Source organism: Pollicipes pollicipes, unplaced genomic scaffold (assembly GCF_011947565.3).
Source record: "Pollicipes pollicipes isolate AB1234 unplaced genomic scaffold, Ppol_2.1 Scaffold_4881;HRSCAF=5763_pilon_pilon_pilon, whole genome shotgun sequence".
NCBI classification, from domain to species: Eukaryota; Metazoa; Arthropoda; class Thecostraca; order Pollicipedomorpha; family Pollicipedidae; genus Pollicipes; species Pollicipes pollicipes.
In genome coordinates this window covers 41,614,562-41,642,125 of record NW_023596576.1, presented here as the reverse complement: position 1 = coordinate 41,642,125, position 27,564 = coordinate 41,614,562, and the positions used below count along the sequence as shown (strand labels likewise).

General features: G+C 65.5%; 2 protein-coding genes across 2 annotated transcripts; one reads left to right on the top strand and one right to left on the bottom strand.

Moving 5' to 3' along the window:
• Positions 1 to 1,554: 1,554 nt before the first annotated feature.
• Positions 1,555 to 24,617, top strand: obe (activating signal cointegrator 1 complex subunit obelus). The gene is made up of 37 exons (XM_037223495.1): positions 1,555 to 1,723; positions 2,170 to 2,316; positions 2,682 to 2,829; positions 3,129 to 3,306; positions 3,633 to 3,903; positions 4,185 to 4,385; positions 4,745 to 4,937; positions 5,343 to 5,455; positions 5,805 to 5,926; positions 6,317 to 6,443; positions 7,370 to 7,590; positions 8,007 to 8,112; positions 8,463 to 8,687; positions 9,211 to 9,330; positions 9,902 to 10,016; positions 11,274 to 11,410; positions 11,755 to 11,931; positions 12,240 to 12,468; positions 12,836 to 12,977; positions 13,608 to 13,719; positions 14,322 to 14,490; positions 15,057 to 15,277; positions 15,756 to 16,008; positions 16,317 to 16,451; positions 16,735 to 16,866; positions 17,456 to 17,617; positions 17,958 to 18,076; positions 18,537 to 18,657; positions 18,993 to 19,125; positions 19,661 to 19,828; positions 20,207 to 20,276; positions 20,571 to 20,761; positions 21,429 to 21,669; positions 21,945 to 22,145; positions 22,307 to 22,502; positions 22,834 to 23,252; positions 24,600 to 24,617. The coding sequence occupies exons 1-37, from the start codon at positions 1,688 to 1,690 to the stop codon at positions 24,615 to 24,617; spliced, it is 6,069 nt and encodes a 2,022-aa protein (XP_037079390.1). The 5' UTR covers positions 1,555 to 1,687.
• LOC119100395 (asparagine synthetase domain-containing protein 1) lies at positions 24,092 to 27,564 on the bottom strand. Its single transcript, XM_037223494.1, is given in 6 exon segments — positions 24,092 to 25,187; positions 25,702 to 25,883; positions 26,256 to 26,426; positions 26,688 to 26,867; positions 26,869 to 27,033; positions 27,115 to 27,564. Coding segments are annotated over 6 exon segments (1,482 nt in total). The 3' UTR covers positions 24,092 to 24,853.

The following is a 27,564-nucleotide window of genomic DNA, read 5'->3' as shown; positions in this document are numbered from 1 at the left end:
GTACCCGGTCCGAGTTGTGACGGGCGGCCGATGTTGCAGTGCGACCGAGGCGCTATGGCACCAGCTGCAGCAAGTGGCCGGCGCCGGCTGCCGGCGACAGCTGAAGCAGCTGCAGCTGGCTGTGCTGGCGCTGCTGGGCGGCGAGGCGCCGCCGCGCGCCGTCGAGGAGGGCGCCGTCATGGCCGTCTCGCAGCTGGCCGGCGTCACGCAGCTGACGGAGCCGCTGCGGCAACAGCTGCGCGCCAGCTTCCCCGCCGTCAGCGCCGCCGGCGCCGAGCAGCTGCTGCAGGTACGGCCGGTGCGCCGCGGCGCCGCGTTTGCGATGTCCCTTTTGGGTGCTCCATACTTTGTAGGTCTTGGCCAGTGTGATGAGTCATTTCTGTGGGCCGCGTTACTGGAGTCTGTGTACGTGGACGACAGGACATAGCTGTGATCTGTCCGACTAGATGTACACCTCTGGGGCGACTCAACGGCTGCCGAGAGGAGATCGAGACGTCCCGCGGAGCTGGGCTCGCCCTCTCGTGAGCAAAGCATCTGACTGGGCTTGACTGTGTGTTTGTGTGACAGGCGGTGCGTGACGTGACGGCCGAGGTGGACCCCGCCGCGCTGGGCTTGACTGTGTGTCTGTGTGACAGGCGGTGCGTGATGTGACGGCCGAGGCGGACCCAGTCGCGCTGGGCTTGACTGTCTGTGTGACAGGCGGTGCGTGATGTGACGGCCGAGGCGGACCCCGCCGCGCTGGGCTTGACTGTGTGTCTGTGTGACAGGCGGTACGTGGTGTGACGGCCGAAGCAGATCTGGCCGCGCTGGGCTTGACTGTATGTCTGCGTGACAGGCAGTGCGTGATATGACTGTGTCTGCGTGACAGGCAGTGTGTGATATGACTGTGTGTCTGCGTGACAGGCAGTGTGTGATATGACTGCGTGTCTGCGTGACAGGCGGTGCGTGACGTGACGGCGGAGGCAGACCCCGCCGCGCTGGGCTTGACTGTGCGTCTGCGTGACAGGCGGTGCGTGATGTGACGGCCGAGGCGGACCTGGCCGAGCTGGGCTTGACTGTATGTCTGCGTGACAGGCGGTGCGTGATGTGACGGCCGAGGCGGACCTGGCCGAGCTGGGCTTGACTGTGTGTCTGCGTGACAGGCGGTGCGTGATGTGATTGCGCGTCTGTGTGACAGGCGGTGCGTGATGTGGCTGTGCGTCTGCGTGACAGGCGGTGCGTGATGTAACGGTCGAGGCGGACCCCGCCGCGCTGGGCTTGACTGTGTCTGTGTGACAGGCGGTGCGTGATGTGACGGCCAAGGCGAACCCAGTCGCGCTGGGCTTGACTGTGTCTGTGTGACAGGCGGCGCGTGACGTGACGGCGGAGGCAGACCTGGCCGAGCTGGGCTGGACTGTATGTCTGCGTGACAGGCGATGCGTGACGTGACGGCGGAGGCGGACCCGGCCGCGCTGGGCTTGACCGTGCGTCTGCATGACAGGCGGTGCGTGACGTGACGGCGGAGGCGGACCCGGCCGCGCTGGGCGCCCTGCTGGACTCGGCCGCCGCGCCCGGCCCCGCCGAGCCGTCCGACTCAGACGAGCCCGAGTTTGGCGCCTCGCTGAAGCTGGGCGCGCTCGAGCCGAGCCCGTGGCCCGCGGCGCCGCTCACCGACCTCAGCCGCCGCCAGGACACCGGCTCCTTCAGCATGCTCTACAACGGCGACAAGCCCGACACGAAGAAGGTGCGGCCCGGCCCGACTCGCCGGGGAGCGATGGTGAAGCGGATGCCGTGATGGCGCTATCGCTGTGGTAGCGTATAGAGAGGGGTGACAGGTGGATTGTGTGAAGTGGCAACTCTGCACATGAAATTTGCGGCAAACCGTAGTTCAATTGCTGCAACTGCGGATAACGGATGTTAGGGTGCGTTCTGACAGAACTGTTTTTAAGTCACTTTAGGCATGCTATGCGATTGTTGACATTTCCGGGGCATGTGGGGGGCACAAGAGGCGTGACATCTTCATGTGTCGCCCCGGGCGATGCACCTGAGGTCACGCACCGCCAGATCAACCCCAGCCACTCAGCTATCCTGCCGACCCCGTCTCCGAGCAAACGAGATGGAGGCACGGCTGTCGGACAACGGCGCGTGGCGGCGCCGGGGTACTGACCGCCGCGTGGCGCCTGTCGCCAGCCGTCGCCGCACGGCCCCGAGTGGCTGGCGGCCGAGCTGGCGCGCGCCGGCGGCTCCGACGGCTCCGACGACGCCCTGCCCGAGATCTGCGCCGGCGTCTACAGCCTGCTTGAATCCGACAAGGGCAACGACGACCTGCAGAACGAGGTGCGGGCGCCGGCGAGCGGCGGAACCGCGGCGGGCCGGCCGGGGCGCGCGCTCTCACGCGGCACCTGAACTGGCCTAGTATGGACACGTGTGGGGAAGGACGGGGAGCTAGTGGGCAGCGCAGCCCCCACCCCACCCCACCCCAAACGCCGGGCCATGCGGCTGTGACGATGACATGGGTTTGCACGGTAACATTAAGCCTCGTTTTGTCCCTATGTGATGGTGCCGCAGTACGCGGTGTGGACACACGCGCATTGCTTGTCCTGCGCCCGCCACTGACGCCGAACGCTGTCCGTCGTCGGGCGTCGGCCGGCGGCGTGTCTCAGCCGACGCCCACTCTGACCGGTCGCCGCCCTCTTGTGCAGCTGTTCGACCTGCTGGGCTTCGACCGGATCGAGCTGATCACGACCCTGCTGGAGCGGCGCGCCGAGGTGCTGGCGGCGCGGGTGGCGGCACCGCCGCGCAGCCTCTCGCCGCGCACCTTCCAGCAGCTCTCGGCGCTCGTCAACGGCGGTACGGTGGCAGCGCGCGCGACTGCAGCGCTCGCGCGGGCACGTCTGTATCGCTGCCAGGGCGGGGCGGTGCGATGAGTGCTGTATCGAAGCGGAGCTATGTTGAGCGCCGCCAGCTTAAGCCACATTGCCGACGCAACTGCGTCTTTGATCAAGGCTGCTGGCGTAACCAAAGCGTGACGTTGCCCACGTACCTGGACGTGGGCCGTGCGCTGGTCCATCCGCCAGCGTGTCGTCGCGTCGGCGTGCCTGACCGGGCCTCGCGCCGGGCCGCTGGTGACCGGCGCCGCTCCCCGCCAGGCCGCTCCGTCCAGCTGCCCGGCCAGACTGTGACCGTGCAGTCGCGCCAGGAGGTCGAGGCCCGCAAGGCGCTGCGCCGCGAGGAGAAGAAGATGCTGCGCGCTCGCGACCGTCAGACGGGCCAGCCGGCCGACCAAGAGGCGCCGGCCGTGCAGCCGGAGCTGGCGCGCGCGCACAGGTGCGTCACGCCCGGCTCCACGCCGCCGAGTGGACGCTTCTTGAGCGTCCCTCGGAGCGTCCCTCGGCCTGGAGTATGTAGAGGTCAAACTCCCTCGAAGTGTCGTGGCGGCTCCGCCAGACCGGCGTCCGAGCGTCGCGGGAGGTCGGGTGGCGTTTGTGCGTGCGTGAGTGCTCGTTTTCGCGGGGTGTGTGGTGTGTGCGGAGCGTGTTGGTTGGTCAGGAGAGCGGGTTTCAGTCTGCTGCGGTGCACGCCGGGGCCGGCGGTTGCCTCTGCGGCGTGCGTCACCCGTCTGTCGGCTGACCGGCCGCCGCCTCCGCCGCCAGGGAGCTGCAGCTGCTGCAGGCGATGAACGCGCCGCTGTTCTCTGAGCGGCCGCGCGCCGCGCCGGCGGCCGCCGAGCGCCTGCCGTTCGTGTTCGACGCCTTCAGTCAGGCGCGCCAGGCGTCGTCGTTCGTCGCCGGCAACAAGATCAGCCTGCCGCTGGGCTGCGAGTGGAGCGAGCACAAGCTGTACCAGGCCGTCGAGATCCCGGTGGCCGAGGCGGCGCCCACGAACGTCGGCGAGCAGCGCATCAGCGTGGCCAGCCTGGACGAGGTGCGGCGCGGCGAGGACGGCGTGGGGCCCACCGCTGGAGGCGCCAGGACCGTGTTGAATAGGCGGTGACGCTTGTGGTGTGGGAAAACGTTTTCTTGCGACGCGTGGTGTGCCGGTGTGCGTGCCGTGCTGCCGTGCTCGTGACTGGTGGGGCGTGGCGCGCCGACGAGCAGCCATCGCACCTCAGTCGGGCCTGTGCGGACCGCAGCTGCTGCGCCTCTCTGGCCTTGGGCCTCGTGCTGGTGAGAGCGACCTAACCGCCAGCCGGCGCGCGCCCTCAGATTGGACGGAAGGCGTTCGGTGGGATTTCGCAGCTGAACCGGATCCAGTCGGTGGTGTACGACACGGCCTACCACACCAACGAGAACCTGCTGATCTGCGCGCCCACCGGCGCCGGCAAGACCAACATCGCGATGCTGACGGTGGTGCATCAGATCCGCCAGCACATCGAGAAGGGCGTCATCATGCGGGACTCGTTCAAGGTCAGACCGGCGGCGGCGGCGGCGGCGAGGGCAGGGCGGGGGAGAGGGTGAGAACTGCCCAGTCGGCGACGGTGAAGTGGGGTAGCAAGCTGTCCGGTCAGCGACTTACAGTCGTTTCGTCCGTTTTCCTGTATGAAGTCTGGACACATCGGCGCGCTCAGTCGTGACGTAAGCTACCCTACTCGAAAACGTGCCGCGAGTGCACCGCCCTTCCGTCACCGGCCCGCCCTCAGGCAAAGCCCACCGTGTCCCATCCGGTCGTGCGTCCGCCCGGTCGGACGTCAGCTAGGTCCCGCTGTGTCCCGTCCGGTCGTGCCTCCGCCGGCCGGGCATCAGCGCCGCTCGCCGCTCGCCGGCAGATCGTGTACGTGGCACCGATGAAGGCGCTGGCGGCCGAGATGACGGCCAGCTTCGGTCGTCGGCTGGCGCCGCTCGGCGTCACCGTCCGCGAGTGCACCGGCGACATGCAGCTGACCAAGCAGGAGATCATGTCCACGCAGATGCTGGTCACCACGCCCGAGAAGTGGGACGTGCTCACCAGGAAGAGCACCGGTGAGCTGAGGCGCCGCCGCGAGAACGGGGCAGCGGTGGCGGTCTGGCGCCGGGCGGGGATGCGGGACGTCAGAGCTGAGAGTGGCGTGCTGGTCGCAGTCGTGCTCCTAATCCAGTCGATGATAAGGTGACGGGGAGATGCGCGTGGTGTTCAAGATCGTGCGGATCTCCCGTTCGGGTGGACAAAGCCGCCCTTTTCTTCCCCAGCTCTCTTTTTGGTTAGACGGCTCGCGTCGGGGAACTCTCAGGAAAGCCGCCTGTGAAGAGATCCCGGTGAAGCTGGATGCAGTGATAGGTCCAAAGTGGTCCCTCCCTGTCCCGGCTCTGTCTGCCGGCCGCGCTGGCCCGCGGCCGAGTTCTGTCGGTCGGCCGTGCTGACCCGCAACCCGGCTCTGACGATCTCAGGTGACGTGTCGCTGACACAGCTGGTGAAGCTACTCATCATCGACGAGGTGCACCTGCTGCACGGCGACCGCGGGCCAGTGGTCGAGGCCTTGGTGGCGCGCACTCTGCGCCAGGTGAGCGCGCATGCGTCACTGGCGCGCCCGGTCCCCATTGGTGGGAAAGGCGTCCTCGCGCAATGCTGCCGAACCTATGTTACTTAGGTGCGTTTGATTATTCGTACAGGCTTAATATTTTGTGTCACTCGCTGCTCAGTTTGCCAACAAGTGAGATTTAAAGAAAGTACGCCGGGGAAAAATGGGCGTAGAATGTGACCGGCTCGCAGCGACCGGAAAAGAGGGAGCTGAGAATGATACTCACCCTTCGCAGATGAGACCTGTAGGCAATGTGACCCGTGCTACTGCAGGAGGTATCGCTGACATGCCATTTCATGTTATGACATCATCATGACACGTTACATTTCAGGTGGAGACCTCGCAGAGCATGATCCGCATTGTGGGTCTGTCGGCAACTCTGCCCAACTACCTGGACGTGGCTCATTTTCTGCGGGTGAACCCAATGAAGGGACTGTTCTTCTTCGACGGCCGGTAAGTGTCCGCTCTGGTGTGCGGAAGAGGTCCCGGCTGGGCGTGTGCGGCTGACGTGTGGTGCCCACCCATACTGCGTCTGTTGCCCTCGCCTGGTCCTTATGTGGAAGCAGATTTCCCACCGAATCGCCCACCCCAACGATTCTCAAATTCTGTAGTTTGTACACACTTGCTGGCGCTTATGCCGTCGGTCTGGGTGACCCGGTGAGCACGTGAACACTAGTTGCCGGCTGACGACGTCGGTGCCGATTTGACTGCCGGGTTGTGATGGTGTTCCGTCGCAGCCGCGTCAGCCCGGCCCGGTCCAGTTCGCTCGGCCGCGCTGTCCCTGCCTGCGGCCTTGGCGGCGCCGGTGAGACGGACGGCGCTGACAGGCCCCGCCGCCGCCAGGTTCCGCCCCGTGCCGCTGGGCCAGTGTTTCATCGGCGTCAAGGCGCTCAACTCGATGCAGCAGATGAACGACATGGACACGGTGTGCTACGAGAAAGCGTTCGAGATGGTCAGCAAGGGACACCAGGTGCGTCGGCGTCGACCTCGTGCCCAAACTCCCACTCATCGTCGTCTCCTCGCTGGATGGCGCTTCGCTTCTGTGCGAGCTCTCCTTTGTGGTCTGTTGATGCGTTGCAGGCGATGTGTCGAAGTGTAGTCACCTGTTGTGTCTGTGTCCGTGCTAAGCGTTTGTCGTTTGACCGTGCATTTGGCAGGTGTCGTACACTTGCGCGGTTGTATGCTCGTTGAATGATAGCCGTCGCGGTTGGGGCAATGGTGCGAGCGGTATGTACGTGGTGCTGACAAGATTGCGCAAGTCACGGCGAGAAGGAATGAATCTTTACGGGATACAAATCGGCCACACGCGCGCGACACGCGTCTACCTGTTGTGTGGTGAAGACCGGTCATGCTGCCCTCGATGCAGTGAACTCCTCGTCATTGGTTTCACATGTGCAAAATTTATCGAGAAGGCCTTTTTCTGTTTCGGTCGAAATGCTCCATATCTTACTTGTTTTGATACACTTGACAATGGCTCTCCCGTGATGACTGTGGGTCCGCTGTTTTCATAGGCTGGCAGGGGTTTCAGCAGTTCACACGCCGCGTTGGTCGTTTAGCAGTTCTAGGCGCGAAATGACCATCGCAGTCAGCACACCCTGAAACCCCAATAGCGATCATCACAAGATCTGTGCATGGCGGCGGTTGATGATTTCCCTTGAATTTCTTTCCGCTGGTGGTAAGGTTTGTCCCCTGTAGATGAAGCCGTTTGTTCCCGACAGGCAGAGGTGCTCTTGCTCCATGGCTGCCGCTGTCCGTGGCTGTGAGCTGACCGGTTTCCTTGTGCTCTAGATGACGCTGTGCTCTCTGGCTGACACCGCCTCCTGCCGCCAGATAATGGTGTTTCTGTGTTGTGGATGATGCTGTGTTCTCTGGCTGACGCCGTGCTCGTGCCGCCAGGTGATGGTGTTCGTGCACGCCCGCAACGCCACGGTGCGCGTGGCGACGCGGCTGCGCGAGCTGGCTAAGCAGCGCGGCCAGCTGGGCTCGTTCCGCGCCGAGCAGTCCCCGCAGCTGGGCGCCGAGCAGAAGCACGTGCAGAAGAGCCGCAACCGGCAGCTGCGCGAGCTGTTCGACGACGGCTTCGCCATGCACCACGCCGGCATGCTGCGCCAGGACAGGTGAGGAGGCTGAGATGGGGCGCCGGTGGCGCGGTGGGAGAGGTGGACAGACAGACAGGCAGAGAGGCAGGCGCCAATGTGCGGATGGTGCACGGTGCCAAGATGATCTGCACTCAAAGGTGCCGGCGAACGCAGCGCATGTGCGCAGTCTTCATCGCATGTGTGTGTGAGTCGGTCGGTCGGTTGGTTGTTGAAGAGCCTGCGGTCAGCATTCATAATGAGCGTATGTCTCGCAGCTATTTCCTCATATTTGTGCAATTTACAACGCCGCGGAGCTCTTGCCAACGTGGCGTTTCATGCCAGGGACGAAGCCACGCTGTCCGGTGCGAGACGCTCGCGAAAGCGCGCACGCACGTGGCCCGTGATGGTAGGGGAGCGTTGCGTCGGTGTGACGCCCGGTCTGTGGTGGGCGGCAGGACGCTGGTGGAGCGGCTCTTCTCGCAGGGCATGATCCGAGTGCTCTGCTGCACGGCCACGCTGGCCTGGGGCGTCAACCTGCCGGCGCACGCCGTCATCATCAGGGTAGGTGGGGGACGCTCGGCGCCGGGTCACCCGGCGTCGGCCGCTGGCAGCGCTGTGGCGCGCGTGTTCCATTGGGAACGGGTGTGGCTAGGACTGAGTTGGTGCGCACGGGATGAAACGGGCACAGAGGACTGGACGGTGGGTTTGGGTCGAGAGAACTAGTGCAAGTCCACGCAACGGGAGTCGGGTTCATCTTCGGTCGGGTCGGACACTTTGTACTGAAATCAGTTACTATGCAACAGTGGCCAGACTGGGGATTGACGTTGCTGCCCGACCGTCGTGCGGCGCGGCGCTGGCCGCTCCCCCCCCCCCCCTCCCCCTCGGCTGACCGGCCGGTCCACGGCTGCCAGGGCACCGACATCTACGACGCCAAGCACGGCTCGTTCGTGGACCTGGGCGTGCTGGACGTGATGCAGATCTTCGGCCGCGCCGGCCGGCCGCAGTTCGACAAGTCGGGCCACGGCACCATCATCACCACGCAGGACAAGCTGCCCCACTACCTGTCGCTGCTCACCAACCAGTACCCGATCGAGAGCAGCTTCGTGGCGCTGCTCGCCGACAATCTGAACGCCGAGGTGGGTTCCGCGCGCCCGACGCCAGGGGCGGCGTGGCGCTGTGGCGGCGCGGTCGCCGGGGCCGGAGCCGTGCCGCTCGGACGTGACCGGGCTCTGGCCAGCGTCGTGGCCAGCTCAGATGGGCGTGACAGCGAGGCAGGGTCGTAGTCGTACGCCCTAGCTTGTAGTTGCTATGCCCTGGACCTGCACGCATTGCGTTTCTAGCGAGCTGGCGCCGACGGAGATTGGGTGTGATCGCTACTTTCCATGAGTTGGAGTCTTTGGGCACGACGACCGGGAATGACAGTGCAGGTGGACACAATATGAAAGCGGGTACATCAATTCCTCACTTCCACGGACGCGTCGTATTAGCACGATTAACCTATAACCGTCCTATAACCTATAACCTATAACCGTTAACCTATATAACCTATATAACCTATAACCTATAACCGTCCGCACCTATAACCGTCCCGCTAGTCGCTTCGAGCACAAGGCCGCGGTTGTCGGCCGCCGTCTGACCATCGTCTGACCGTGCGTGCAGGTGGCGCTGGGAACGGTGACCAACGTGGAGGAGGCCGTCAGCTGGCTACGCTACACCTATCTGTACGTGCGCATGAGCAGGAACCCGCTGGTGTACGGCATCAAGCCCGAGGAGGTGCAGGTGAGTCGGCTCCGGTGGGGTGTGGTGCGCGGCAGCCGCGCCGGCCGCCGCGTCGCCCGCTCCTGGCCGGAGCTGGAGGAGGCGTGGCCAGAACTGGGGCGGGGCGGGTGCTGTCATCGTGGGCAGGTTGGCGTGGTTGGGCGGAGCGAAGTGCTAGGCAGCCATGAATCGCGCTTACCGTGTCAGTGGCTTGCTTTCACGCCGCCTGTGTTGAGTTTTTGAAGAGATGTGTGGCATTAGTTTGATGTATCGTCTTTCTTAATTGGCTGTTACAGATTAATGGAGTTTTTGCGTTTACACGGCCCGCAAATTCTCCGATATCATGTCCCATGTATTGCCATGCACCACCATGTGATAAGCTGAAACTGCGAGAAAGTGGCGCAGATGTGAAAAGGTGATTTAGAGAACATAAAGAGAAGCATACAAACCGAGGGAACTACGATTGAGTTTGTGGCGCCATGTGTTTGGGGCCAGGGGGGGGGGGGGGGGGGGGCTGCACACGTGTTGATATGCGTACGTTTGATCGTGTGCGTGCGCGCGCGTGTTGTGACGCATTGCCGGCTGCCGGCAGGACGACCCTACGCTGGCCAGGAAGCGCCAGGAGCTGATCATGAGCCAGGCGACCAAGCTCGACAAGGCGCTGATGCTGCGCTACGACACGCGAAACACCTACCTCAACATCACGGGTAGGGCGGCCCGTCCCGTTGGCCCCTGCCGTGTGCGGGCGCTGGAGCGGCCCGTCCCCTGCCACCGCCTGTCCCACGTGCCCCTGCTGTGGCAGGCGCTGGAGCGGCCCGTCCCCTGCCACCGCCTGTCCCACGTGCCCCTGCCGTGGCTGGCGCTGGGGCGGCCCGTCCCCTGCCACCGCCTGTCCCACGTGCCCCCGCCGTGTGCGGGCGTTGGAGCGGCCCGTCCCCTGCCACCGCCTGTCCCACGTGCCCCTGCCGTGTGCGGGCGCTGGAGCGGCCCGTCCCCTGCCACCGCCTGTCCCACGTGCCCCTGCTGTGGCATGCGCTGGAGCGGCCCGTCCCCTGCCACCGCCTGTCCCACGTGCCCCTGCCGTGTGCGGGCGCTGGAGCGGCCCGTCCCCTGCCACCGCCTGTCCCACGTGCCCCTGCCGTGGCTGGCGCTGGGGCGGCCCGTCCCCTGCCACCGCCTGTCCCACGTGCCCCTGTCGTGGCAGGCGCTGGAGCGGCCCGTCCCCTGCCACCGCCTGTCCCACGTGCCCCTGCCGTGGCTGGCGCTGGGGCGGCCCGTCCCCTGCCACCGCCTGTCCCACGTGCCCCTGCCGTGGCAGGCGCTGGAGCGGCCCGTCCCCTGCCACCGCCTGTCCCACGTGCCCCTGCCGTGGCAGGCGCTGGGGCGGCCCGTCCCCTGCCACCGCCTGTCCCACGTGCCCCTGCCGTGGCAGGCGCTGGAGCGGCCCGTCCCCTGCCGCCACCTGTCCCGTGGGTACCTGCTGTGCCCGGTCGCTGGGGCGGCCCGTCCCCTGTTCCGGCTCGTACCGCGCCACCTGGCCGATCATGCGCGTGATCCAGAGCTGTGGCGCGGATGCCGTGGGAATGACGCGGCAGCTTTGTCGCTGTTGTGCTGAGAACTTTTCGGTGGGGAAGAGGTGGCGCGATTTTTGTATCGACCTCTGTGAATAATTTTCAGCTTAACAGTAAGCGTACAAATTGACCAACCTTCTCACTCAGACTCTAAGCCTCTGACTGCAGCCACTTGATAATGCAGCGCTAGTAGCGATATTCTCACAACCAGAAGGATCTGGGTACAAGGAAGCCAGGGACTAAAGCATCACAGTGCCGCCGGCATGCGTGAAGTCGTGCGCGGCTCGGGCAACATTGTTTGCTCTTGCCTCCTGTACCTGAGGACTGTCGCTTCCGCTGTCGGCCGCGTATTCGTCCGGATGGCACCGGACCGACCGAGCCGTCTGCCCACAGACCTGGGCAGGATCGCCAGCCACTACTACATCAAGTACGACACGGTGGAGGTCATCAACGAGCTTATCCAGCCGGCCATGGACGAGCGCGACATCCTGGCCATGATCTCGCGCTCGTCCGAGTTCGAGCAGATCAAGGTGGGCGTCGCCGGCGCGTGAGCAGGTCATGGTGGGCGCTGCCGGAGCCTGGACGGGCGGATGCTCAGTCGTGAGCTGGCGCCGGCCCGTGTCGGAGGAGGGAGGGGGGGGGGAGGGATCCGGTGCCAGTCCCGTTCACAGTCGGCCTGTGGGGGCCGGTCGCACGCCGGACCGTTCGGCGAAGGCGCGCACCGACCCGCGCTCTGTGCGGTCGCCTCTTACGACGCCAGCGATCGCACCCACCGCGGTGGTGCGTGACGGATCGGCCAGGGGCTGCCGCTGCTGCGCTCTGCGGCGGCCCGTCGGCCTAAGCAGGCCTCAGCAGCGGGCCGTCTGTCGTCCAGGTGCGCGACGATGAGCTGGACGAGCTGGACCGGCACATCCACGAGGACTGCGAGCAGCCGGTGCTGGGCGGCTCGGAGAACGTGCACGGCAAGGTCAACATCCTCATCCAGACGTTCATCTCGCGGGGGCGGCTCGACTCGTTCTCGCTCGTCTCCGACATGAACTACATCGTGCAGGTGCGTGCGGCGGCGTTCCTGACGCCCGGCGTTTTGAAGAGGCGCCGAGGTGGGGTGCACTCTGTTGGTTACGTGATTCGTGTGATTATGTGATTATCGCACCGGCCTTGCGCGCCACATCGCGGACATTTTACGCCAGTATTTGAAGCATGGGAATGAGGGCTTTTTGGAAAAGGTCACCGCGACACTTGCCCAGCTTCTGGACCTTAGGCCACGGGGCGGTGCCGTAAACTGCACCAGCACCTGCCAGAGCTGGCCTCTCTGGACGCGTCAGCACCGACCGACTGACCCCGCCGTCCTGCCGCCAGAACGCCAAGCGCATCACCCGCGCCATCTTCGAGATCTGCCTGCACCGTCACTGGCCGCTGATGTCAGGCCGCGTACTGACGCTGAGCCTGCAGCTGGAGCGGCAGCAGTGGGCCTCGGAGACGCCGCTGCGCCAGGGCGGCGGCGTGCTGGACGCGCTCATACTGGACAAGCTCGACTCGCGCCACCTCACGCCGGAGCTGGTCCGCGAGATGGACGTGCACGAGCTCGGTACGGCCCGGGGAAGACCGCCGCGGGACGGTGGGGGACGGGGGAGGGGAGAAACTGCCGCGGGGTGGAAGTGCGGATGGCGGTGGCGAGGCGCGCTGGATCGGGAGGGTCAGACAGCCTGAGGCGGGGACCGGTCGCCGGCCGCTGGAGCTCACCACGCCTGGTCAGGGAACTTCGCCGTCTACTGAGGCGGAGCTCGCACGCCCGTGACGTCACTGATCTGCCGAAAGAGTCGACATCATCCCTGTCAGTAATCGGCATGTACCCACTATGGCACACGGGGGGGGGGGGGGGCAGTCAGCTGCCCCTGCCTCGTTTGTGTACTGCTACGGCCGTCGTGCGCTAACGCCGCGGCCGCCGCCACCAGGCATGCTGATCCGCGACAAGAGGAAGGCGCCGCTGGTGCAGCGGGCGGCCGCCGAGGTGCCGGCCGTCACGCTGGACGCCAGCGTGCAGCCCATCACGCGGCGGGTGCTGCGCGTCCGGCTCACCATCACACCGGACTTCAGGTGAGGCCTCGCGACGGTGCGCTCAGCCATCGCGCTCGGTACGCGCTGTAGGGCCGGCCGCCGGCTGCTGCCTGTGCGCCGACCGTGTGCAGTGTGCGGTCATGCCGTGTGCAGTGTGCGGCTATGCCGTGTACAGTGTCCGGACAGGCCGTGTATAATGTGCGGTCAGGCCGTGTGCAGTGTGCTGTATAGTGTAAGGTCAGGCTGTGTACAGTGTCCGAACAGGCCGTGTACAGTATGCGGCCAGGCCGTGTACAGTGCGCGGCCAGGCCGTGTACAGTGTGCGGTCAGACCGTGTACAGTGTGCAGCCAGGTCGTGTACAGTGTGCAGTCAGGCCGCATACAGTGCACGGTCAGACCACTGGAGATGGTCAAACCGCATCTGTGTCCGTCCGAATGTTTGTGATTTGATCACTGATTGTCTAGAAAGGCCACGAACTGTCCGTCGCTGGCCCGTGAAGCACCGAGAAACCAGGCCGCGTGCCGTGTCCTCCCGTGCTGTCTTCTGTGCCACAAAGGCAGTGATGAGTTATATGCGGCGACGAGGTGGATGAAGCACTGGCGTCAGCTGACGTGATGACCAGGCCCCAGCGCGGCTGGTGACCGGCTACTGGGCCCTGTAACCCACAGGTGGAACGACCGCCTGCACGGGAAAACGTCCGAGAGCTTCCTGGTGTGGGTGGAAGACCCCGAGAGCAACTTCATGTACCACCACGAGTTCTTCATCCTGCTGAAGAAACAGGTGGGACTCGTCGCCTTTGTGCAGCCGTCATTTCCGGGGCTTTACCTCCCATATCGAAACAGTGAACCCCGGTCATGTTTGAATTGTGTTGCTATCAGACTGTTATCCTTTCCGAGACGGGTCTACGCCAACATTGGTGCCACTCGCCGCTGGAAGCGATATCGGGTATAGTGTTTGAATAGACTGCTTAGTGTGACGATTGTACTGGCTGAGCTGGTGTGTTTCTTCTGGTCTGAACACGACAGCCAGTGGTGCCCTGACCCGACCTGTTGTGTCTCTGCCGGTCTGAGCACAACAGTCGGTGGTGCCCTGACCCGAGCTGTTGTGTTTCTTCTGGTCTGAACACGACAGCCGGTGGCACGCTCTCCCGAGCTGTTATGTCTTCTAGTCTGAACACGACAGCCAGTGGTGCCCTGACCCGACCTGTTGTGTCTCTGCTGGTCTGAGCACAACAGCCGGTGGTGCCCTGACCCGAGCTGTTGTGTCTCTGCTAGTCTGATCACGACAGTCGATGATCCCCTGGCCCGAGCTGGTGTGTCTCCGCTGGTCTGAACACAACGGCCAGTCGTGAACCTCACCCGAGCTGCTCGCCTGGCCGGCAGGTGCTGCGCAGCGAGCCGCAGTCGCTGGTGTTCACCATCCCCATCTCCGAGCCGCTGCCGCCGCAGTACTACATCCGCGTGCTCAGCGAGCGCTGGCTGGGCTCGGAGGCGGTGCACGCGCTCTCCTTCCAGCACCTGATGCTGCCCGATCGGCACCCGCCGCACACAGGTGCGACACGGGCTCGCCCGTCCGCCGCCCTCCCGCTCTCCCTTCCCCGCCCGGCGTCACGGCTCGTGGAGGCGCGCTACGGCGCCACACGCGGGCGGTGAGGGCTGACTGCGCTCCGAAGTGGCTCTTACGCACTTGGAAGTGGCGATGCCGTGTTGCCTTTTGCTCAGTGAAAACGATCTGCGGTGTCGTCCGACGAAAACGTAGCGATAAAATGACCCGTTGAACTGACGGCGCGCTGGATTAGGTAACTCGCAGCGTACGTGCACACGCAACAACAGCTGTACAGTGTGTGGCTCTGAGCTGTGTGCACCCCCCGTCGAGTTATCGGCAGGCAGTCCGCTCTCCGTCCGCTCTCCGTCCGCTTGTCTGTGAGCGCAGTGTGACTTCGCCCTGTCGACCCCGCTGATATCTGCTGACCCCTGCCGACCCCGCTGACCTCAACTGACCCCTGCCGACCCCGCTGACCTCTGCTGACCCCGCTGACCTCTGCTGACCCTGCCGACCCCGCTGACCTCTGCTGACCCCGCTGACCTCTGCTGACCGCTGCCGACCGGCTCCGACAGATCTGCTGGACCTGCGGCCGCTGCCCGTGTCGGCGCTGCAGAACGTGCGCTTCCAGGCGCTGTACCCGTTCACGCACTTCAACCCGATCCAGACGCAGCTGTTCCACGCGCTCTACCACTCCGACTGCAACCTGCTGCTGGGCGCGCCCACCGGCTCCGGCAAGACGATCGTGGCCGAGATCGCCATGCTGCGCGTGTTTGGCAAGACACCGCGGCAGAAGGTGCGCCGCGGGCCGGGCGGCGCCGGCGGACCGGGCGGCCGGAGAGCCTCTGTTGAGGGGTGTAGCCGCCCGTCAGGCTTGCTTTTCGAATTAACGTGGTCGGTGTTTGGTTATGTTGAGTATTTTACGTTGTCGTGCGTGATGCAGGGGTTTTGACAAGCTTTCGGCGCTGTGTTTATTGTGGCGTTTGTCCTTTTATCGCCATCACCGTTTGGCAGGCAAGTGTTTCCTTCGTGGGGTATATACTACTGTAGGCGGACAAGTGGTATTTGCTTCGTACTCTCCAACCATTGGCTTTGCCCAGGAATCGCTTGTTTTTCTTACTTGAACCATGCCCTTGAGTCACAAAGGCGATGGCGACCGCCGGGAGCATCCCCGGCTGCGTCGCGGTGCAGCACCATCACTCAGCGCGCCCGCGCCGGCGCGCGCGGCGGTGGGTCGGGTCAGCGCTTGACTCAGCCGGACGGCGCGCCGCCAGGTGGTGTACATCGCGCCGATGAAGGCGCTGGTGCGCGAGCGGATGGCGGACTGGCGCGGCCGGCTGCAGGGCTCGCTGGGCCTGCGGCTGGTGGAGCTGACCGGCGACGTGACGCCGGACGCGCGCGCCATCCAGCAGGCCGACGTTATCGTCACCACGCCCGAGAAGTGGGACGGCATCAGCCGCAGCTGGCAGACGCGCGACTACGTGCGCGACGTGGCGCTCATCATCATCGATGAGATCCACATGCTCGGTGAGCGCGCTGGGTGGGCGTCTCGGGCGCGGCGAGGGGCGGCGGGGGGTCGGCGCGCTCGATGAGGGTCTGAGGTGGGACTGGTGAGTTTTGCATGATCAGCGAGGGCTGCGGTGGGAACTGGAGTGAGTCTGCGGCGAGAGGATGGCACTCCAGTGACCTTCGCACTCTCGATGAGGGGTTGTGGTGAGATCCACCCATCGTAACGGCTTACTGCTTCCTAAACACCAGCGCCACATGAAGCCACATGTGACCGTGGTCGAGTGCACGGCGTCCCTCCATGTGTGACGCCCCGCCCGGTGTTGCAGGCGAGGACCGAGGTCCCGTGCTGGAGGTAATCGTGTCCCGCACCAACTTCATCTCGTCGCACACCCAGCGCCAGCTGCGCATCGTCGGCCTCAGCACAGCCATGGCCAACGCCTCCGACCTGGCCTCGTGGCTCAGTAAGTGTGCCACGCACGGCCGCTGGCCCGATCAGCTGATGGTGGCGCAGCCCCGCGCAGCTCGCCGGTTTGCCACCAGGTGGCACTGGTGTCGGATGGACTCGTGCGGACGTGCCAAGGCTCACGATTTATCAGAGAAACAGTAGAGGTTCGGTGGAGGATCGCCGCCGTCACTGTGCCGATCCCTGGCCCGTCGGGCCCGAGCCGTGCTTCTCGGCGGCAGGGGCGCCTGCCGGCTACCGAGATGGACGCCGGCAACTGAACGGACCCGCCTGCGTTTCAGACATCACGGACGTCGGGCTGTACAACTTCCGACCGACCGTGCGACCGGTGCCGCTCGAGATCCACATCCAGGGCTTCCCTGGCAAGCACTACTGCCCGCGCATGGCCACCATGAACAGGCCCACCTTCAAGGGTAGGAGGCCCCCTCGTCGCGGCTTGTTCTCCTTTCGGCGGAGAAGTGCATTGTTTGTGCTGTTGACTCCGTACTGTAGTCTGCTAAGGATGGTATCATGCCGCCACGTGGCAGCTGGATGAAGGCCGTCTAGTGTGCCCAGAGAATAGGGAAGACTGTACATTGTCTTCCGTGCCTATGGTATGACCGATGTTGCCTAGCTGTCATTCGCCTGAACGGCGCATCGACTGTCTACTGAGCACTGAGAAAACTATCGCACAGCCTCCTTCATAGTGGGCCTGCGACGGACTCGCTGCTGTCGTTGGAGGCCGGCCCCAGCCGCTAGACCGTTATTCGTGCCGGAATGCGAGGGCTGCTCTCCACGTGCGAACGCGGCACTGCCGTGCTGTCGGTGCTTCCCGTGCGAAACAAGGGCCTCGCAGAACCCGAACGCACGTGTGCAGCCCGTCCCCGTCGTCCGGCGTCAGCGCTCGCCGTGTCAAGCTTACCCAGCCGTTGCCGCGCCCGCGCCTACCGTGGTGAAGTGTTCACTGCCCTGTGTCCACTGTCGGGCCCCTGTGAAGCATTGGGCTGTGTGTGCGTGCGGCAGCGATCCGGACGCACGCGCCGGACAAGCCGAGCCTGGTGTTCGTGTCGTCGCGGCGCCAGACCCGCCTGACAGCGCTCGACCTGATCGCCTTCCTGGCCGCCGAGGACGACCCCAAACAGTGGCTGCGGCTGGATGAGGCCACGCTGCAGGCGCTGCTCGAAGGTACGGGCTCGAGCGGCGCCGGCCAGGCCGGACCGGGTGCTGGGACCGCGGGGCTGCCGAGCGAGGTATGGTGGGGGGAAGGGGGGAGGGGACAGCCGGACGAGTGGACGCCGCGGCGTTGTCGCGTGGAGCATTGGTCTCGACACGGGTTGACCATGCTCTCTAATGTCGTGTCCTTGAAGTACGTGGCGACGGTTAGGTGTGCAAGCCAGTGACTGTTGCATTCCTGAAGGGCAAGCCATTTGTGCACTGAAGTATTGGCCTGGCACGCGTCTTGGTGCGACCGTCTCTGCCGTCGCCACGTGCGAGGGCGCTCCACAAACTAGCCGACGTATGGCAGGTGTGCGTGACAGCAACCTGCGGCTGACGCTGGCGTTCGGCATCGGCATCCACCACGCCGGCCTGGTGGAGCACGACCGCAAGCTGGTGGAGGAGCTGTTCGTCAACCAGAAGATACAGGTCAGAGGCGGCGGACTGCGCCTGAGGGCCGTTCGCAGGAGATGGCAGGGGGGCTGCGGGGGCTGCAGCGGTACGGCAGCGGGGGCTGTTCCACCGCGAGGGGGGCGTCGCACGAAGCGGTTGGGACGTGCTGGGAGCGGACGCGTTTTGAGTCCGGCTTTTGACACCGTTAGCTGTCGGTGTGGCTTGCGGTGCTAGAAGCGGGGGCCATTGCTGTGTCACCGATTGCTGGAAGCGGGGACCGTCACCGTGGTCCGGTTCTGCGTCAGTTTTGTGATCTCTCAGCCGTGCCAGTTGTCGGGAGTGTTCTCGGTGGTCCCCCGGGAGGTCTTCAGACGGCGGATCCCTCACCTGACCCCACGCTCTGCCCGCTGCTCTGCGTCGCCGCGGCTCCGGGTCGTGAGGTGGCGGCCGTCCCCGTGGCCCGGCACTGAGCCCCGCCGCCGCTCTCGCCCGCCAGGTGCTGATCGCCACAGCCACGCTGGCCTGGGGCGTCAACTTCCCCGCCCACCTGGTGGTGGTCAAGGGCACCGAGTACTTCGACGGCAAGCAGAAGCGCTACGTCGACTTCCCTATCACCGGTGAGTGGTGTGGCGGGCGAGCAAGACCGGTCGCGCGGCGCTGGGGGCGGCCCGGCCGCGCCACACGCACGCCGGGGCGACGCCGCGGCGGTAACACGCTAAGACGCCGACGGCCGCTGGACGGCTGTCCGCAGCCGCCAGAGCAAGACAGAGACAGTGCGAGGTTCGCGGGTCGCGTCACTTCTAGCGTACCCAGTCCCGCGAAAAGACTTCGCGGGTGTGTTGTCCCTGTGATTGCGAGTGTCCACGCTGTCGCCGGCTCGCCAGCCGGCCTGCGGGTGCGTCGGCTGTCTCCGATCGTCAACTGACGGCTCCGCTCTCTGCCGCCGCCTCAGACGTGCTGCAGATGATGGGCCGCGCCGGCCGGCCGCAGTACGACGACCACGGCGTTGCCGTCGTCCTCGTGCACGACGCCAAGAAGCACTTCTACAAGAGCTTCCTGTACGAGCCGTTCCCGGTCGAGAGCAGGTGAGAGGACGCTGAGGGGACGGGAGACGAGAGAGCGACGGCGATGGACGCAAGAGCGGCGTGGTCAGGAATGGTGGGCTGGGACGCCACTGTGGGCATGCGTGGTTGTTTGTGGTAAAGTGTGTGCAGTCTGTCCGTCACTGGTCAGGTCGTGGCCGTACTCGCCACGGCGCCTAGCCGGCCGAGATCAGTCATGTTCACTCATTTGCCGTTCTCTAACGGTTGATCAGTATTTGTACATGATGAATGCGTGAAAGAGGTTTTGTTTAGCTTGAAGGGAAATGCTATAATTTCCCTCACCAGTAATCGCCGCTTGTCCTCCTTTGTTTCGACGCCGCGCTGGTGGTCCTTGCGTATGGGCTCTCCCAGCCTGCGCCTGCGACGTACCCTGTCACGTGTGAGTGTCATTTGCGGCGTTTTGATCTCTCCGTCCTGTCGTATTCGCTGTCTCGACGTGCATTTCTTCTCCCTCCGCCGCGCCGTGTTGGCGCCGCTTGTTGGTGGCGCGGTGTGTTGAGCCGACCTTGCCGCCCAGCCTGCTGGAGGTGCTGCCGGACCACCTGAACGCCGAGATCGTGGCCGGCACCTTGCAGAGCAAGCAGGACGCCATCGACTACCTCACGTGGACCTTCTTCTTCCGCCGCGTGCTGCGCAACCCCACCTACTACGACCTGGAGTCGCTGGAAGGTGACGCCGTCAACAGGTGAGGGCCGGGATGACCGGCCCCCGGGGCGCGGCGCAATGGGGGGTCGAATGTGGGGCGTGCGGAGGCCGTGTCATCTGGGGACCGCCTTATCGCAAATTTTTTCCTGTATCGTATGACGTATTGCGACTAGTGTAAGTTTTTCAACCCTGCTTTGATAGCCGTTTGGTTCCGACAACGTGTCAAATTCATGCGGTAGTTGTTTGCTCTCTTACCAATGTGAGGTCGCTCGGGTCAGCTCGCGTAAGGCGGTGTTCTTCATGACATCTGGCAAACTAACGGTCGGCGTGGAGCGGCCAGTCGTGGCCGTGTGTCTCGCAGCTGTGAAGTGCCCGTGTGCAGCCGCCGCTGCCAGGCGTGCCCGTCCCGTGCCCTCAGGTACCTGTCGGAGGTGGTGGACAGGGCCGTCTCGACACTGGAGCTGAGCCACTGCGTCGAGGTGGACATGGTGAGTGAACCTAGCGCGGTGTGTGCCCAGGAGAGGGGGGGAGGGGAGAGGGCAGGTGGTGTCTGCCCGTCACGGTCGGGGATACCGCCGCCTCGGGGTCACGATCGGGCCGGTGCCGGCTCACACCAGCCGCGTACCCGGCAGCGTATCGTCCCCTGACTGAGAGGCCGCGGGCTCGGCGCTGCGGGACGACTTCGCCCGACCCGTGGCGGCAGCCAGTGCAGGGCCCTGGCCGACCTCAGTGCTGCCCGGCGCGCGCACTGTGTCTGAGCCGGCGGCCGTGTCTGCGCGCAGGACAACCGCGACCTGTACCCGACGGTGCTGGGCCGGATCGCCTCCTTCTACTACCTCTCGCACCGGACGATGGAGCTGTTCCACGCGCGCCTCAGCGCCGACACCTCGGACGCCGAGCTGCTGACCGTGCTGACCGACGCGCACGAGTACGACGAGATCCCGGTGCGGCACAACGAGGACAACACCAACAGGTGAGGGCGCCGGGGTGGGGATGGCCCATACTGCGGGTGGCGGCGTCGGACGCACGCGGGAGGTGGGCCGACGGGAACGCCGCGAATAGGGCCGTCCGTGGTGGGAGGGCGCGCCAAGAACGGGTCGGGTGGGTGGAGATGATGTGCTGCAAAGGTCACGTTGATTTTGTCTGGCTTATCTTTCGTTATGCCGTGAGGGCGAAGGCGCACCGGGTAGCCGCCAGACGTCACGTGTACGTCTTTTCTCAGAATATCGCGTCATGTATTATTTATATGTCATTTTCTAACCGACGCCACGCGTGGCGGCGGGTGCTGCCAAAGCCACGGGAATGTGTGGCTTTGTAAATGCAAATGGGCCGTCAGGTGCAGTCACATTACAGCAAAGACATGCACCGACGGGATTACACACACACACACACACCCGTTGACCACGATCGGGACCGCGCTCAGCTCAGAGAGGCTAGCGCGTGGAAAGGCGAGTGAGAGGGCCGGGCGTTCGGTCTTTATTTCTGCATCGCCGTGGTTCGTCACGCACATTGAAAACATCACTAGCGTGCGAGGGCAGTCGCAAACGCGTCTACCACATAATCTACAACGAATAGGAGACGTGCGCCGCGACAAGAAGACGCGGTCTTCCTCTGACTGCGGTCCCCCCCCCACGTCGCAGCGAGCTGGCCAAGACGTGCCCGCTGCCGGTGGACGCGCTCATGTACGACTCGCCGCACGTCAAGACGCACCTGCTCTTCCAAACGCACTTCGGCCGGCTGCCGCTGCCCGTGGCTGACTACGTGACCGACCAGAAGTCCGTGTTGGACCAGGCGATCCGGATCGGACAGGCGCTGCTGGATCTGGTGGCCGAGTCCGGCTGGCTGGCCACCGCGCTACGCGCCGTCCACCTCCAGCAGCAGGTCAGCAGGCGCCCTGCCCGCCGCCCGCCGCCGGCAGTGCGCCCCCGCCGGACGGGCGCGGGTTTGGTTGTTGGGCGGGGAGTGAGGATTGATTGATAGTTCGGCCCATGCTAAAACCACGATTCGTCGTCGGTCGTGAGGTTCTTGCGCCACGTCGCGTGGCTCTGGCGCCAGTCGCTCGCCTGTCGTGACACGTGCCTGGCGGTGCCCGCCGACGCGCGGGGTGTGGGCGGCCTGGCGCCGGGCCCGGCTGACAGTATCGGCGGCGGCTGCAGATGGTGCAGGCGCGCTGGCTGAGCGACTCGCCGCTGCTGACTCTGCCGCACGTGGAGAGCTCGTTGCTGGCTCAGTTCGGCACGCTGGATCAGCTGCCGCGGCTGGTAGAGGCGGCCGCCGGCGCCGGCGACGGCCAGCGTCGATTCAAAGCTGTCATCGACCGTCTGGCACGCCACCTGGACGGCTGGCAACTGCAGGAGGTGAGCGCGCTGCGCGGTGAGCCATTGCAACCCTGGAAGACAGGGGGCCGAGTTTTTTCCCAGAGCTGTTTCTCTGCCGCTATTGTCGATCCGTTTGGCGCCGTGACCCTGTCCGACCTGGGATGGTCGCTAGTCGGCCTGACGGCGGCACGTGTCGCCAGCTGACGGAGGCGGTGGGCCGCCTGCCCCGCCTGCGCGTCGGCCTGTCGGTGGAGGGCTGGTGGGAGGCGGAGGCGGCCGCCCGGAGGAGGCCGGTGCCCGTGCAGCAGCAGCCGGCCCAGCCCGCCTGGCTTCCGCTGCATGCCGATCAGGACTACACCCTGCAGGTGGAGCTGCGCCGGCTCAACGGCAGTCAAGGTCAGCAGCCGTGACCTTGACCGGGCTGCAGTCCGCGTCCACGCCGGGGCCGCGCTTTATAGCGCCCTTAGGTCATGGTGTTGTGGTGTGCTCAGGCGTCGCGTGGGGGCTCAACCGCATACCAGTGCTACTTGAAACAACAGGAAACTTGCCCTGATTTCGGACTCCCGAAAACGCTCTGTTGTTGGGATCTGTTGGTGAACGATTGCGCTAAGCTCTGTGTAATCGCGTTAAGGTTAGTTTGATGTGATATGCCTCGTTGGTGGTCGTGACGTCATCTCGCGCCGACGCGACCGTGACGTTACCTGACGCTGGCGACGGCGTCGCGCAGGGCGGCCGCTCCATGGCGTATGCACCGCGCTTCCCCAAGCCCAAGGACGAGGGCTGGGTGCTGGTGCTGGGCGAGCCGGACTCTGGCGAGCTGCTGGCGCTGAAGCGGGCGGCGGCCGGCCGCGGCCGCTGCTCGGCGCCGCTCGCCTTTCGCACGCCGGCGGCGCCCGGCCGCCACGTCTACACGCTGTACCTGCTGTCGGACAGCTACCTGGGCCTGGACCAGCAGTACGACCTGTACGTCGATGTCACGACCGCCTCCATCGCGGCTCAGGTGAACGCGGAGATGGCAGACGCATAGAGGGAAGGGGGAAGGGAGGGGGCGTGCACTGGCGGGAGAGGATTGCCGGTGGGCTGACCCGCTGGCGCGCGTCTTGCGGGGTGGTCGTCGGTGGCCGGCGGCGCTGTGGGGCAGGCAGGGTAGGGGGGGGGGGGGAAGGGGCTGACCCCGCCGGCGCGCGTCTTGCGGGGGTGGTCGTCGGTGGCCAGCGGCGCTGTGAGGCAGGCAGGCGGGGTAGGGGGGGGGGGGCTGACCCCGCTGGCGCGCGTCTTGCGGGGGGTGGTCGTCGGTGGCCAGCGGCGCTGTGAGACAGGCAGGCTGAGTAGGGGGGGGGGGGGCTGACCCCGCCGGCGCGCGTCTTGCGGGGTGGTCGTCGGTGGCCAGCGGCGCTGTGAGACAGGCAGGCGGGGTAGGGGGGGGGGGGGGCTGACCCCGCCGGCGCGCGTCTTGCGGGGGTGGTCGTCGGTGGCCGGCGGCGCTGTGAGGCAGGCAGACGGGGTAGGGGGGGGGGCTGACCCCGCCGGCGCGCGTCTTGCGGGGTGGTCGTCGGTGGCCGGCGGCGCCGTGAGGCAGGCGGGTGGGAATGGAGAGGGTGCTGGCGGCGGGCAGGCAGCCCACGCCATTGTTCGTCCAGGTTAGGGCGAGCGTCCCGCGAAGGAATCAGAGTTGTGATCGGAGGGGATCCGTGTACACCTCTGAGGGGTGTTGATCAGGGAGTCGTCCGGTCTCTCCGGTGTTACCATTGAAGCCTTAGTGATGCACCGTTGGAACGTCTAGATGAGATCACGGATGTTTGTTATGTGCATTTGAGTAATGCGATGCTTTTGCTTGCCCTGCGTTGGAGGCGATACGGTGATCTGTGCTGGGATCATTCTCCTTTGTTTTACATCACTTCAATCTGTAATGCTGTGGTCAACAGCAGCTGCTCAGTGAGAGATATTTGGTTCGATCACTTGACGAGATTGTTATGTCCACGTTGTCCCAGATGATGCATTTCTATTTTCAAATGTGTGTAAATACAACACGTATATACACCGTTCGTGGATTTCAATCCCGCTTCTTCACCTGACGCTGACAGAAAAAAACTCCTTGCATATTGGACGCGGATTGGGAGCATCCCAATTTAGCCACGCCGGGAAGTGTGTCGGCATCAGTGCATTTGACCCGTGCGTCACCCAGGGCGGAAATCACCGTTGGGCCGACCAAGTCGGCACGAGCCCTCAGAGCGGCGAAGTGAAGGAAGCGGAGGAAAGCCGCTCGCCACCGCCAGGGCCGGTGAGCCGTCCTTATACCACACAAAGACGCGTCCGCAGCCGTGCGCGTAATGGCCGCTTACAGACGCGCCTACCATAACTCCGAAAACACGAGCGCGCGCTGCGGCAAACGAGTGGAGACCAGGCTGCGTGTGCTGTCAGTTCACAGCCGGTTCACGGGGAGCGCACAGGACCAGCAGGACGCCGCGAGCTGACGCTTCGCATCCTCCCCAGTGGCTGTGGGCGGAGTGATTGCGTCGCCGAGCACAGGCGTGAACGCGCCTGGTGTTCTTCAGCCTGCTGGATTGTTCGCCCCACCGGTCAATGGTGTCCCGTCACGTCACGATGCGAGGACCATCCCGTCACGGACCGACACGTCACCGACCTGCGCCGTGACGGCGCCCAGCACTGTCTCCAGCCTGTCACACCCGCCACCGGTCCGATCCGAGCCCGCCGCGGAGGGCGTGGCCTCCAGCCTGTCACACCCGTCACCGGTCCCGATCCGAGCTCGCCGCGGGGGTAGCGGCCCCCAGCCTGTCACACCCGTCACCGGTCTGATCCGAGCCCGCCGCGGAGGGCGCGGCCTCTAGCCGCATGCAGACGTCAGCGGCCTTCTCGGCGCGGTTCTCCAGCTTGGCGATGCGGCTGCCGAACTGTATGGCGCGCTTCGGGAGGCGCGCGGCGGCGGCGGCGCCGCAGCGGGCCGCCAGCAGCCGCACGGGCAGTTTGTCGGCGCCGCGCCACCCGGGCGCCAGCTGGGCCTTCAGCCACACCGGCAGCGACGACAGCAGACTGACCACAGCCTCGTCCAGGAACGGCAGCCTGCCGGCCGGGCACGCCGAGTCAGCGGCGCCCGAAGACGGACACGGCAGGCGTACGATCCCGGGAAGCGCGCGAGGCCAAACGGCATCACTCCCGGCGTCAGATTAGACATAGATCAGGCGTCATTCGACGTTGGACACGCCTCCGGAATGCTTTGCAGAGGTTGGCAGGAGATCAGAACGGTGACAGTCGGTATCAGCAGTCAACCTTATACAAGGCCGGAGCGCTGCGAGCATCGGTGTCGTCAGCGGCGGGCTCGCCATCCCTCACCTGTCACCGTTCCCCATTCGTCCCCTAGCCGTTCTCCCCGCTCCCCGGCGTCCCCCACCCGCTCTCCTCAGCTGTGACCCATCCTCACCCGTCCTCACCGCTCCTCGGCGTCCCCCACGCGCCCTCCTCACCTCCCACCGCCCCACACGTCCTCCATCCGTTCTCCCCGCTCCGCGTCCCGTACCTGACCTCCTCGCCTCCCAGCGTCTCCCACCCGGTCTCGCCGCCGGCTGGCGTCCCCCACCTGGCCTCCCTGCCGTGGTCGCTGACGATGCGGTCGTCGCGGCCCAGATTACGCCGGCTGATGCCGTCCAGCTGCGTCTGCATCTCCGCCACCAGCCCCGGCCAGCCGCGCCGCTCGAACGCCGACCGGTGCCGGCCGTAGCCCGCCAGCTGTTCGTCCGCCCCCATGCCCAGCAGCACCACCTGTCGGCGCGGGCCCGAAGAAGTCGGCCAACACCGTCTGGCAGCGCGGCATCGGCAACTCCACGCCGCATGACATTGGCCATCTATTTAGATCAGAAGCATGCTAATTTTACGGATTGCCGGCGACAGCAATGGCGGCGAATCAAAGCATGAAAAAGACGCAAAGCTTCGAAGCAAGGAACATTTTCTGACTGGTTAAAACACACACCAGCACAGCCCAGAGCCCTTCGCGACATGACGTCGTCTCACAGTTGTGCAGCAAGCCAGAGCACATCACGTGTCAACACTGCGTGTCAGACAGCTGGCGTCACCATCGGCCAGCTGACGAGAGACGGCAGCGGCGCCCCGCTTTGGCGGCGGCGGCCGACTCACCCTGGCCTCCGACTGGTACCGCCGGCCGTCCTCGGGCAGCGTGCCGGCGCCGCGGGCCGCGAACCACACGGCGCAGCCAATGCTGTCGTCCAGCACGGTCTGCAGCGGACTCAGCAGGTGGCGCACCCTGGCGGCGCGCCACTGCGCCAGCTCGGCCGCCGTCACGTCCGCCTGCGGCACCGGTGCCGACGCTCGTAACCAACCGGCCGGTCCACTCGGCGGCGGCGCCGGCCCGGGTCATGCCGCCTGCACGGAGAGCGTGGCGATCGGGGACACTGTTCCGGGGCGTGACCGAGTCGCACGGGAGGCGAACGCGACAGTCGCGTGCTAACTGGACGATGGGAATAGAACTCGAGGTCTGTGGGACCGGTGGTGTGGGGAAAATGTTGAACAGTTGCCGAGCACTTCATAGTTTCCACGCAACGCACGTACCTCGACAAAGTTCCACTGTCTGCGCGGGTTGATGTTCCGCAGCTCGCGCCAGCCCTGGCGGCCGGTGAGGCGGTCGGGCACCTCGAAGTCGCGGCTCCCCGGGCCGCGGTCCGTGCGCACCGTGCGCTCGAACGCCACGTTCAGCAGGTCGATCGGCTCCGAGGCCGGCAGGCACCGGTCAGGCCAGCGCCGCCACCAGCATCGAGTCGACGCCGCCCGAGAAGAGCACCGCCAGCTTGGCATGCGGGCAGGGCGCGGTCACCCGGCGACCGGCCAGACAGGTGGCGCACGCGGGCGGCAGATTGGTCACCCGTCGCCGCACGGCCGCCAACATGGCCGCCTCGAACTGGTTGACGGCGGCGGCCATGCCGGGCAGCCGGCCGGCCGCGTCCAGGTCGCCGCCGGCGGCGGTCAGGGCCGCCTGCTCGGGCTCCGGCAGCGCGGCGTTCACGTCCAGTCGGAGCGGGCACGCGAGCGGCGCGTCCACCGCGTCCGCCAGCGGCGCCGGTATGCAGTCCACGTGGCGCCACGGGTGCAGACGCAGCTGCAGCGCGTCGCACGAGCGGCAGTCAGGCGGTACGTGCACGTGGAACACGCCGAGGCAGGGCACCTCCGTCAGGTCGGGCCGCTGGCGGGTGCCCACGGAAGTGAGCGTGAGCGCGCGGGGGAGCCGGTGCCCGTCTCCGATGTTCCAGAGCAGGCTGCGCCGACCCAGCGGGTCACGACCGAACCAGAGCCGGCGGCTGGACGGCTGCCACAGCACGAACGCGAAAGGACCGCGCACCAAGCCCAGGGTGGAGAGTACGGCCTCTGGGCCTGCCGACAGCAGCGATGCCAGGTGGCTGGTGTCAGAAACACCTTCTGGGATCTGTGGCAT

Coding starts and splice junctions, on each gene's coding strand:
- obe (XM_037223495.1), top strand. CDS start 1,688: ATGCTCTACAACGGCGACAAGCCCGACACGAAGAAG. Junction 11,411..11,754: donor CCGAGTTCGAGCAGATCAAG/GTGGGCGTCGCC, acceptor TCTGTCGTCCAG/GTGCGCGACGATGAGCTGGA. Junction 19,829..20,206: donor GAAGGTGACGCCGTCAACAG/GTGAGGGCCGGG, acceptor CCGTGCCCTCAG/GTACCTGTCGGAGGTGGTGG.